The sequence below is a fragment of the Hemiscyllium ocellatum genome, chromosome 18 (genome assembly GCF_020745735.1).
Source record: "Hemiscyllium ocellatum isolate sHemOce1 chromosome 18, sHemOce1.pat.X.cur, whole genome shotgun sequence".
Classification (NCBI taxonomy): Eukaryota; Metazoa; Chordata; class Chondrichthyes; order Orectolobiformes; family Hemiscylliidae; genus Hemiscyllium; species Hemiscyllium ocellatum.
The window spans coordinates 17288902-17301582 of record NC_083418.1 but is presented as its reverse complement, the minus strand read 5'-3'; the positions used below and the strand labels follow the sequence as shown (position 1 = coordinate 17301582).

Sequence of the window (12681 nt, the reverse complement as noted above, 5' to 3'; positions counted from 1 at the left end):
GTGTCTGCATGGATTTCCTCCGGGTGCTCCGGTTTCCTCCCACAGTCCAAAGATCTGCAGGTCAGGTGAATTGGCCATGCTACATTTTCCATAGTGTTCAGGGATGTGTAGGTTTGGTGCTTTGGTTGGGGGGGGGGGGGGGGGGGGGGGGGGTGGTAAATGTAGAGGAATGGGTATGAGTGGGAATCTGTTTGGAGGGTTAGTGTGGACTTGTTGGGTTAACACTGCAGGGATTCTATGATTGAACCACTGCAACCCATGTGTTAGAGGTAGGGGGAGGCAATGGCCTAATGGCGTTATTAATAAGGGGACCAGGACCAGTGTTCTGGGGACTACAGTGTGAAGCCAGCCACAGCAAATGGTGGAATCTGAATTCAACAAAAATGTAGAATTGAAACCTAATGACAGCTCTGCACCTGTTACTAATTATTATAAAAACCCATCAGCTTCACTAATGCGACAGTCAGTGACACCCACACCCCATGAACACAAAAAAGGGACAGCCTCTGATGTTGTTAGGGAGGGAATTCCAGCGTTTTGACCCAGCGACACTGAAGGAATGGCGATATATTTCCAAGTCAGGATGGTGGGTAGCTTGGAGGGGAACTTTCAGGTGATGGTATTCCCTTATAACTGCTGCCCTTGTCCTTCGAGGTGGAAGTAATTGTGGGTTTGGAAGGTGCTGTCTGAGGATCTTTGGTGAATTCCTGCAGTGCATCTTGTAGATAGTACACACTGCTGCTACTGAGCATCAATGGTGGAGGGAGTGGATGCTTGTGGATGTCAAGTCAAGTGGACTGCTTTGTCCTGGATGGAGTTAAGTTTCTTGAATGTTCTTGGAGCTGTACCCATCCAGGCAAGTGGGGAGTATTCCATCACACTCCTGACCTGTTCCTTGTAGATGGTGGACAGGCATTGGGGCGTCAGGTGGTGTGTTACTCACTACAGTATCCCTAGCCTCTGACCCACTCTTGCAGCCTCTGTGTTTACATAGCTAGTTCAATTGAGCTTCTGGTCAATGATAATACCCAGGATGTTATGATGTAGAGGAGCTGGTGTTGGACTGGGGTGGTGAAAATGTGTTGCTGGAAAAGCGCAGCAGGTCAGGCAGCATCCAAGGAGCAGGAGATTCGACGTTTCGGGCATAAGCCCTTCTTCAGGAAAGAAGCAGAGAGTTTGCATCCAATATCCATTGATTCCAGTTTTACTAGGGCGCCTTGATTCCACACTCGGTCAAATGTAGCCTTGACGTTTCACCTCAATAATGTCAATGTGACCATTGTCCAGAGGCTTTACAGGATACAGCAATGTATGTTTATAACATACTTTAACTTAGTAGAATACCCCTAGGCATTTCACAGGAGTGGTTTAAAATAACTGCTGAAAATGTGTTGCTGGTTAAAGCACAGCAGGTCAGGCAGCATCCAAGGAACAGGAAATTCGACGTTTCGGGCCAGAGCCCTTGAATGAGGAGAGTGTGCCAGGCAGGCTAAGATAAAAAGGTAGGGAGGAGGGACTTGGGGGAGGGGCGATGGAGATGTGATAGGTGGAAGGAGGTCAAGGTGAGAGTGATAGGCCGGAGTGGGGTGGGACGGAGAGGTCAGGAAGAGGATTGCAGGTTAGGAGGGCGGTGCTGAGTTCGAGGGAATCGACTGAGACAAGGTGGGGGGAGGGGAAATGAGGAAACTGGAGAAATCTGAGTTCATCCCTTGTGGTTGGAGGGTTCCCAGGCGGAAGATGAGGCGCTCTTCCTCCAACCATCGTGTTTGTTATGTTCTGGCGATGGAGGAGTCCAAGGACCTGCATGTCTTCGGTGGAGTGGGAGGGGGAGTTAAAGTGTTGAGCCATGGGGTGGTTGGGTTGGTTGGTCCGGGCGTCCCAGAGGTGTTCCCTGAAGCGTTCTGCAAGTAGGCGGCCCGTCTCCCCAATATAGAAGAGGCCACATCGGGTGCAGCGGATGCAATAGATGATGTGTGTGGAGGTGCAGGTGAATTTGTGGCAGATATGGAAGGATCCCTTGGGGCCTTGGAGAGAAGTAAGGGAGGAGGTATGGGCGCAAGTTTTACATTTCCTGCGGTTGCAGGGGAAGGTGCCGGGAGTGGAGGTTGGGTTGGTGGGGGGTGTGGACCAGATGAGGTAGTCACGAAGGGAGTGGTCTTTGAGGATCGCTGATAGGGGAGGGGAGGGAAATATATCCCTGGTGGTGGGGTCCTGTTCCTTGGATGCTGCCTGACCTGCTGTGCTTTAACCAGCAACACATATTCAGCTCTGATCTCCAGCATCTGCAGACCCCACTTTTTACTCACTGGTTTAAAATAACATTTTATAATGAACCCCTTAATGTGCTATTAAGGTTGATGATCAAGGGTCACAGAGATTTGGGCGGCACGTTGGCACAGTGGTTAGCACTGCTGTCTCACAGCGCCTGTAGACCCGGGTTCAATTCCCGACTCAGGCGACTGACTGTGTGGAGTTTGCACGTTCTCCCCGTGTCTGCGTGGGTTTCCTCCGGGTGCTCCGGTTTCCTCCCACAGTCACAAAGATGTGCGGGTCAGGTGAATTGGCCAAGCTAAATTGCCCGTAGTGTTAGGTAAGGGGTAAATGTAGGGGTATGGGTGGGTTGCGCTTCGGCGGGTCGGTGTGGACTTGTTGGGCCGAAGGGCCTGTTTCCACACTGTAAGTCTAAGTCTAAGTGTAAGATGAGTTTTAAAGAGAGTCTTAATGATGGATAGAGAGGTTTGGAGAGAGAATTAAAGAATTTGGGGCATTGATAGCTGGTATCAAAGCCATCAAAGCGAGTGATTCAAATTAGGGCAGAAAGAGACACAATTGGAGAAAACAGTCATTTTGGAAGGTGGAGGAGTTTGCAGAGATTGCGAGGTGCTAAGACAGGGAGCAGATAGAGATGAGTGGGGTGTTTTGGAATGCAAGCTATGAAATGGGAGTCAGTGTTTTGAATAATCTCATAGTTAGAGAGATTGGAACGTCAGAGGCAAGCCAGTATGTGAAGAAAAGCCCTGGAATTGGGTGTAAACAGAGCTCGCAAAACCAGTGGTGTTCACTCAGTGGTGCTCCCTGAAGTTTATTTTTAGATTACTTACAGTGTGGAAACAGGCCCTTCGGCCCAACAAGTCCACACCGACCCGCCACCCACCCAGACCCATTCCCCTGCACCTAACACTACGAGCAATTTAGCAATTCACCTAACCTGCACATTTTTTGCAGTGTGGGTGGAAACCGGAGCACCCGGAGGAAACCCACACAGACACGGGGGAGAATGTGCAAACTCCACACAGTTAGTCGCCTGAGGCCGGAATTGAACCCGGGTCTCTGGTGCTGCAAGGCAGCAGTGCTAACCACTGTACCACAGACTTAGCCAACTTTAATATGGTTGATAGGGACAATAGCATGAATCCCACCTTAACTTGACACTGCACCCCTCAGAGATGTAGGAAACTGTTGGACATTCCAGCAAGTGTCTGGGAGAATGCAGCTGGAAAATAGCCAACTGAAAACTGAACCAGGTGGAGGTGAACTGAAGACAGGTCAAGGCTGGGAAAAAAACTCAAATAAAAGAGATGCTGCAAATGTCTGAGAGAGTCTTATAAACATTCTTCCTTGTTGAATCAAGCATGGGGGTGGGGAAGCGAAGGGTACAGCAGGAGAACTGGGTGGCAAGGCAATTCAGATATAGATCTCTCCAAGTCAACAAACTGAAGTGTGATGATAGAAAGTAATCTTACTTCTACAGATAAAATACAGACTATAAAGCCTTGTTCCTCACAGAAGTGCAGCTAATGGCAATAGGGTGTAACTGTGTCAACTTAATGCTTTTACAACAGTGACTACGAGTCAAAATAAAACATTTAATTGACAGCAAAATTCTTTTGAACAACTTGAGATCACAAAAGGCGTAATATAGAGTAAACACACCTTTATCTCTGCTACTTTAAAAAAAGCTATCTGTAACTCAACACCTGCAGTGCAGGTTCAACATCAGTGTCTTGGGGGAAACATGATGAGTGAGGCAGAGTTAATTCAACACCGGTTCGACATACATTACAGTCACACATTTCTGATTCAAGAAAGGATTGATTGGCACAAAATTAAGAGGACCATAAGGTTACAAAAAAGGGATAGCTACATTATTAACCAGTTACACCGTCACTGACCAGCTCCATTACAAACAGGTTACACCGTCACTGACCAGCTCCATTACAAACACGTTACACCGTCACTGACCAGATCCATTATAACCAGTTACACCGTCACTGACCAACTCCAGTATTAGCAAGGTACACTGTCACTGACCAGCTCCATTGTAAACAGGTTACACCGTCACTGACCAGCTGTTCCTTGGATGCTGCCTGAACTGCTGTGCTTTTCCAGCACCACTCTACTCCAGCTCCATTATAAACAAGTTACATCGTCACTAACCAGCTCCATTATAACAGGTTATATTGTAACTGACCAACTCTATTATAAAAAGATTACACCATCACTGACCAGCTCCATTATAAACAGTTACTGTAACTGACCGGCTCCATTATAAACAGTTACTGTAACTGACCAGCTCCATTATAAACAGGTTACACCGTCACTGAGGGATGAAAACAAAATCCCCTGATCTCCACCTTAAATGAGGTTGAAATGTTGCTGCTCTGGCCAGATGGAGAGAACATGGCCTCCTGACATGACTGTTCCTGAGCTGACCTCATCCTCCCTGACCCCCTCCCAGCCACTCCCTGAGCAAATTGGTGCCAGGACTAATGTTGAACTCCCTGCAAGGAGTGTCCGAGATAACAGGAGAATGCTCCCCACCCCCGTCGCAGGTATCCCCCATCATTATCTGAGGACCCTATTCAACATTTTGACAGCAGGACATTTCAACAGGAAGAATGGTTTAATTGTTGATGTCTACTTACTGCGCTTGCATCCACTTGACCTGTGGGACCGGACACATCGTTTCACATCTTGAGAATCTAAAGAATGATTGCAGCACGGTCAAGTTGGGCGTTTGCGCGGTCTTTAATTACTTTCCAAATTGACAACACGGTTAACTGGCCCCACTATCACAAATAATGATTGTAGAGTTTGATGCCCAGTGACATCTTCTCCTCAGGGAGTTGAAAGTTGGCAGCATCTCCCAGTGCAAGAAAACCCAGGCCTAATTGAAAAGGCCTTCATGGTGGTTTAAGATGGGACCCACCCAGTGATGGAGAAACTTCTGAATGACGAGCAGCAGCCCAGAAAGCTGTAATTTGAGGAGCAGAACTGGGTCCACAGCAACACCTGCTCGAGACTCAACACTTCCTTCGTACCAGGGCTCATTCCCCATGGTCTCTAGCAATGGCTGACTCCCCACTGTATTCCTACACCTAGCCACATCGGGCCTGACGATTTTGGGTTGTTCATTGGTGTCAACCATTTAAGGTAGATCCTTAAACTATAACCAGCCAGACCTCGCCCCCTCCACCACAGGATCAGAACAAACAAACGAGCCTGTCAAAGCGCTATTACCTGGGGCTTCCTCAGGATCAGATTTCACTGCAGCCTCCTTTCTTCCCACCTCTTCATTATCAATGGAATCTGAAAACAAAGTGAGTCATACAGGATCTCAGTCTGCTCGCCAAGTCGCGGGTGATACAATTGTGCACCAAATAATAAGTTAAAGCCATACTTCCATATTTATTTTGAAACAAATATTCGTCTTCCTTCCATGCATTGTTGACAGTTGACAAATCTGAAAAACACCCCAAAATATAAAGATGTTTGATGAGGAGACAGTTTAATTTTGGGAGCCAGTGTTTTTGTTTTTTTGACACCATACCTGCACGCAGTTTTTTTTTCATTATTGTGTAAAATGAGATGCCATGCGAGTATCTGTTCATCTTCAATATAATCCAGCTTAGTCAAATATTCACAGCAGGACACACACACACACACACACACACACACACACCCCTCTTTGAACTGTGTTACACTGCATTCTAAACTGGAGCAATGTCTTATGTTGGAGAAAATCACATTGCTAAGTAATGTATTGCCTTGGGTGCCACTTTCAAAACCAAGTTGTAACCCATCTTTAACACATATAGAGGAAGGCAAATCCAGTGTGGAATTGAAAGGGCAGGAGGAATGTACCAAACTATACAGGGCTCCATTTTCACTGCAACTTGAATACTTCAGTATGTGGACACCAAGTTATCACTGAGATATCTCAAATCTCCTTCCGGTTTCACCCCTCCCAGTCGCCCTCTCACTCCATGCCATTCTCTCCCTCACTCCCCTCAGCCATTTCTAAACTCTCTCCCTCTCCCTCTCTGTCATTCCCACCTGGCTCCCTTTAACATGTTCTTTCCTTCACTTTTATATCAGGTTTCACCACGTCCATTGCAGTTACTTCATTAGCTCAGCAGAACATTTATCCTCTGAGATATATACTGTTCCTGGAGTAATTTTGCTTTGAAAATTTTCCACTCCTTGTTTGTACTTGGTTTAGTTAGTTTTCGCCAGTTGACTGTTATCAATCTCTGGCTGTTATTCCACTGAAGTTAAGGATTCAGCTTCTCCTCTTCAAACTTAACACCAAAGTCTGTTGTGATCAGTGTTACAAAAGTAGTTCCTTATACTTAAGATCATTACTTATAACTGACTCACTACAAAATCTCGTATAGTATACCCTTTTCCTGCATTGGTTGGGGAACCTCTGTGCGTGACAATAGTCAGTGAACTCAGACAGGCGCTGATGTTTAATGTCAGATGCCAGTCACAAGGTTCCAGCTGATGATTAATGATGAGATGGTTCATATTTCTCAGAAAAAACTTCCACGTTAATGTCATTGTTGTCAACTTTCCAATCAGAGAATTCACAAAAGAAATGAGCCAGGGAAGGAGAGTGTCTGATTAATTAAATAGTAAACATTACATCTGTAATCCTGGACATTTCTGATTGTTAAACAGCAAAGGAGATAGATAGATTTCAGAAACTTTTTTGAGCAGACTTTGATTTAGACGCCTGGGTTCAGGTTGGACCTTGGAACTGTTTGCTGTCAACTGGTGCTCTTGAGAAGATGGCACTGTTTATAAACGGTGAGATAGCTCTGCCTAGATGAGTGAGAGGTTTTAGAGTCATAGAGCTGTACAACATGGAAGCAGACCCTTCGGTCCAACATGTCCATGCTGACCAGATATCCTAAATTAATCTAATCCCATTTGCCCAAACTTGACCCATATCCTTCTAAACCCTTCCTATTCATAAACCTATCCAGATGCTTTTTAAGTGTTGTACCAGCCTCCAACACTTCCTCTGGCAACTCATTCCATACATGTACCACCCTGTGCATGACAAGATTGTCATTACATCCCATTTAACTCTTTTCCATCTCACCTTTAACCTATGCCCCCTAGTTTTGGACACCCCACCACAGGGAAAAGACCTTGTCTATTTACCCTATCGTGCCCCTCATGATTTTATAAACCTCTATAAGGTCACCCCTCAGTCTTCAATGCTCCAGGGAAAATAGCCCCAGCTGATTCAACCTCTCTCTATAGCTCAAACCCTCCAACCCTGACAATGTCCTTGTAAATCTTTGTGAAGATTTGTAGTTCAGGTTGATGATTAGTATGTAAGTTAGCTCGCTGAGCTGGAAGGTTTGTTTTCAGATGTTTCGTCACCATACTAGGTAAGATAGGGCGGCACGGTATCACAGTGGTTAGCACTGCTGCTTTACAGTGCCAGAGACCCGGGTTCAATTCCCGCCTCAGGCAACTGTCTGTGTGGAGTTTGCACATTCTCCCCGTGTCTGCGTGGGTTTCCTCCGGACGTTCCGGTTTCCTCCCACAGTCCAAAGATGTGCAGGTGAGGTGAATTGGCCAGGCTAAATTGCCCGTAGTGTTAGGTGAAGGGGTAAAGTAGGGGATTGGGCCCCTCCTTCGGAGGGCCGGTGTGGACTTGTGGGGCTGAAGGGCCTGTTTCCCTACTAATCCAATAAAAAAAAATCATCAATGAAAGCCTCCGGTAAAGTGCTGGTGGTAAGTCCCGCCTCTCTATCTATAGGTCTTGGTTTCTTAAGATGGGTGATGTCATTTCCGGTTTCGTTTTTCTAGGGAAGGTAGATAGGATCTAAGTTGATGTGTTTATTGATAGATTTCGGGTTAGAATGCCATGCATGTAAGAATTCTCATGCATGTCTTTGTTTCGCCTGTCCTAGGATGTGTGTATTGTCCCATCAAAGTGGTTCCTTCTTTGTCTGTATACATGAAAACTAGTGAGAGTGGGCCTGTCTTTTGGTGGCCAGTTGGTGTTCATGTAACCTGGTGGCAAGTTTCCTGCTAATTTGTCCAATGTTAGTTTTGCTGGTAGAATCTAATGGATAGAAGCAATCATTTCAGCACCCGGAAATGGAGCTGCCTCAAGATATTATTTCAACAAGCTACATCACACTGCAGCACCCATGAACTACAAACAGCAGAAGAAAAATATCTATACAACATTTTCAAAAAAAACGGGTACCAGTAAACACAATCTGCCGATTTAGCAGAAACAAACCCAAACAAGCAGACACAACGCAACCGAAAGCTATAGGCACATTACCTCACATCAAAGATATATCAGAAATGATCTCTACACTGCTCAGACCCCTTGGCATCATGGTAGTCCACAAACCTACCAACACACTTAAACAGCGACTAATGAACCTAAAGGATCCATTAGATACCACCAGCAAAACCAACGTCATTTAAAACATACCATGCACAAATTGTAAAAAACACGACATCGGACAAACAAGCAGGCAACTTGCAACCAGGTTACATGAACACCAACTGGCCACCAAAAGACACAACCCGCTATCACTAGTTTCCATACATACAGACAAAGAAGGACATCACTTTGGCTGGGACAACGCACACATCCTAGGACAGGCAAAACAAAGACACGCACGAGAATTCCCAGAGGCATGTCATTCTAACCAGAACTCCATCAATAAATACGTCAATTCAGATCCCATCTATCTTTCCTTGTAAAAAAGAACTGGAAATGACATCACCCATCTTAAGAAACCAAGACCTATCAATAGAGTTGGGACATATCACCAGCACTTCACCAGAGACTCTCTATGATGATGTTACCTTTATGGTGACAAAATGGCTGAAAATAAATGTTCCAGCTCAGTGACCTAACTTGCATACATATTCATGTAAACCTCTTCCAAACCCTTTCAAGTTTCACACCATCCTTCCTATAGCAGGGAGACCAGAATTGCATGCAGTATTCTAAAGTTGGCCTAATCAATGTCTGTACAGCTGCAACATGACCTCCCAACTCCTGTACTCAATACTCTGACCAATAAAGGAAAGCATACCAAATGTCCTCTTCACTATTCTATCTACCTGCGACTCTACTTTCAAGGAACTATGAATCTGCACTCCAAGGTCACTTTGTTCAGCAACACTTCCCAGGACCTTCGCATTAAGTGTATAAATCTGCCCTGGTTTGCTTTTCCAAAATGCAGCACCTTGTATTTATCTGAATTAAACACCATCTGCCACTCCTCGGCTCATTGACCCATCTGATCAAGGTCTTTGGATCAGTGTAAGGATCAGGATGCTGTTGTTCCAGTTGAGGGAGATGATTGCTTTATTTCGGTTGGGGAGATTATTGTGTTGGAATAAAAGGGAGCTGGTTCCCTCGGTGAAGCTGTCATTCTTTGCTGCAGCTTGTAGTTGGGGTCAAGCAAGTGGCAGGTTGAAATTTGTCCTGCAGGCACGAGTATTCAGAAACTTGGGAGGATCGTGGCGTACATATTGAGTTGGTTATTGTATGTAAATTCCACAGGATCTTGCATTTGAATTGAGGATTTGTCTTGTACCGGTGAGGCGGTTATTTTGAAATACGAGGTGTGATTTTCCGGTAAGGTTGTATTTGATCCTAGGGTTAGCAATATACAGATTCTGAAGTGTAGCACATACGGATTGGGGAATTTAGTTTGTATGTGTGTGTGTGTGTGTGTGTGTGTGTTTGTTTGTCTGTCTGTGGATGGTTTTATTTGGTGTCGACACCATTAGATTGAGATAGATGATAGCTCAGGTGCTTACCAATTGCTTGCGATTTGACCGTACCATTGACTGGGAACAGCATGCCATTGAGAAATACACCTAAAGATAAAGTAAAGAAGTCAGTTCCTTTTACTTCTTGGATGTTGACAAATATCTTGACATTGATTGGTCCAAAATGTTAGAACAAGCCGAACATTATTTGGTCTTGTGTTAAAATGTCTGTGATCAAATGTTTTGAGGAGGGGCAGTGTTCAATATCTTTGTGCGAAAATCCTCCACATTCGGTACCGAAACAAGATCAATACCCGACCCAGATTGGTTCAGTTCTGTCCGTGAGATGCCACATCACTCTCACCCCTCCTCAGGACCACCTAATGATTATTTGAAATGTGCAGGGAAAACGAGCATCTCAGACATTAATTATCCAAGCGCGTCACTTATTATTAGATCTGGCGCCAACTACAACCTTATCTGACAAGGGGATGGTAATTAATAGGTCAAGCTTTACATATTTTATACTTAGAAACTCACCAGGCGTGACTAACCATGGGTGTTTAGAGTATGTTGCTCATGGAAAGAAAAATGCCATCGCTGGCTAAATGGCCTGCTCTAGTCATTCTCTTCGCCTCTGAATACAGATCACTTCCTTCTGACTGACAGTGCGGTTGAATTCCTACAGATTCTATCAGGTCATTTCTTCAGGAGTTTGCCTCATGGATGAGTGAGGAGCTCCCAGTGAGTCTTGCTGTTTGAGTGCGTTGGGGGTGGGGTGGGGGAGGGGATGCAGTTTCCACCCTGTCCTTTCCCCTGCCTCCCCAAGAACAGGTTTGAAAATAGTAAAGCGGACCATCCTCCACCTGTACGTAACCCCATCAGAAGTATTCTTCTCTTTAGAAATGTGCAGTAAATTAATGAAAGGATTGAGCATTGTGATGAGGGACAAATGACTGGAAGGCCTGAATGACAAGTCAGCTTTCCATTCACAGCCAGCTTTGGATACTTGGTAGCCCAGGAATCTGTGGGCTCGTACAAGTACTTAACAAGTTTGAACACAAACCCGAGACTGACTTTAGGACATGATTAAGAGAGTGTGGGACTGCTAGAGGAGTGTCTTTCAAACACAACATTAGATCCGTCACGTGGGTGTACCTAACGTTATTTTGAAGAAGGGCCACAAAGTTCTGTTTTCTCCCCCAACTAATCCAGTTTTCCCTAGTCATCATTACACTGCCGTCTGTAGGACACCCCTATGCTTACGTTGGCTTCTTGTTTTTCAACATTGCACTGTGCTGTAGTGGACAGTGAATAAAGATACCTCAGAGTACAACGGGATCTTGATCAGATGGGCTGATAGACTGGAGTTTCATTTAGATAAATGCGAGGTGCTACATTTTGGAAAGGCAAATCTTAGCAGGACTTATACACTTAATGGTAAGGTCCTGGGGAGTGTTGCTGAATAAAGAGACCTGGGAGTGCAGGTTCATAACTCCTTGAAAGTGGAGTCGCAGGTAGATAGGATAGTGAAGAAGGTGTTTGTATGCTTTCCTTTACTGAGCAAAGCATTGAGTACATGTTGCAGCTGTACAGGACATTGGTTAGGCCACTGTTGGAATTCTGGTCTCCCTGCTAGAGAAAGGATATCATTAAACTTAAGACTGTTCAGAAAACATTTACAAAGATGTTGCCGGGACTGGAAAGTTTGAGCTATAAGGAGAGGCGTAATAAACTAGGGTTATTTTCTCTAATTTTTGGAGTCTGAGGAGTGAATTTACAGAGATTTATAAAACCATGAGGGGCATGGGTATGTTAAAGAGACAAGGTCTTTTTCTCAGGATAGGGGAGTCCAAAACTAGAGGGCATAAGTTTAAGATGAGAGGGGAAAGATTTAAAAAGGACCTGAGGGGCAACCTTTTCACACAGAGGGTGGTGCGGGTAGGGAATGAGCTGCCTGAGGAAGTGGTGGAGGCTGGTACACTTACACCATTTAAAAGGCATCTGGATGGGTATACGAATGGGAAGGGTTTAGAGGGATATAGGCCAAGTGCTGGCAAATGGGACTAGATTGGGTTAGGATATCTGGTCAGCACAGGTGGGACCGAAGGGTCTGTTTCTGTGCTGTACAAGTCTGTGATCTGAAAAGTACTCCATTGACTGCTAAATACATTGGAATATCCTGAGGCTGGAAAATATGAAAGATTTGACTGGAGTTAAGTATGTGAAATATGGAAATGTAGCTTGACACAATGATACTTGCCTCTCTGCTCTGCCACCAGTGGCTGTCCAGGTGAGTGCAGGCACTTGCTGCTCCACTTTAGGTTCCCAAGGCTGGCAAAGAGAAGTGGGCCCAGAGGTCCAGCCACTTGGTTAAAGTGCTCCAGAGACATGGAACACAACTGCTCACCCGTTAGGTTGAAGTCTTGAAAGTGAATACAATTGCCGTCCAACTGGTTGGCATCCAGTGTGTGTTGGAGCCACTCCCACACTTGGTACTTGGACCAGAGCTGGGGGTGAGTCAGATGCCAGGAGCTTCCACTGTAGCCGCTTGAAGCTGGAGGGTACAAACACATGGTGAATGTCACAAAGATATAATACCAGCAGAGTCTGAAATTCCCCAGTGCTGGA

At 45.3% G+C, this 12681-nt stretch overlaps 1 protein-coding gene across 2 annotated transcripts in view; it reads right to left on the bottom strand.

Annotated features, from left to right (window-relative positions):
• ehf (ets homologous factor) overlaps positions 1-12681 on the bottom strand; it is a 47907-nt gene that overhangs the window by 14448 nt on the left and 20778 nt on the right. For both annotated transcript variants that reach the window (XM_060838402.1, XM_060838403.1), the window contains 5 exons: positions 12314-12607; positions 10099-10158; positions 5681-5743; positions 5521-5589; positions 4926-4982 (listed from right to left, as the gene is read on the bottom strand). In XM_060838402.1, the coding sequence (XP_060694385.1) occupies positions 4926-4982; positions 5521-5589; positions 5681-5743; positions 10099-10158; positions 12314-12607 (543 nt within the window). The remainder of the gene's footprint in view (positions 1-4925; positions 4983-5520; positions 5590-5680; positions 5744-10098; positions 10159-12313; positions 12608-12681) is intronic.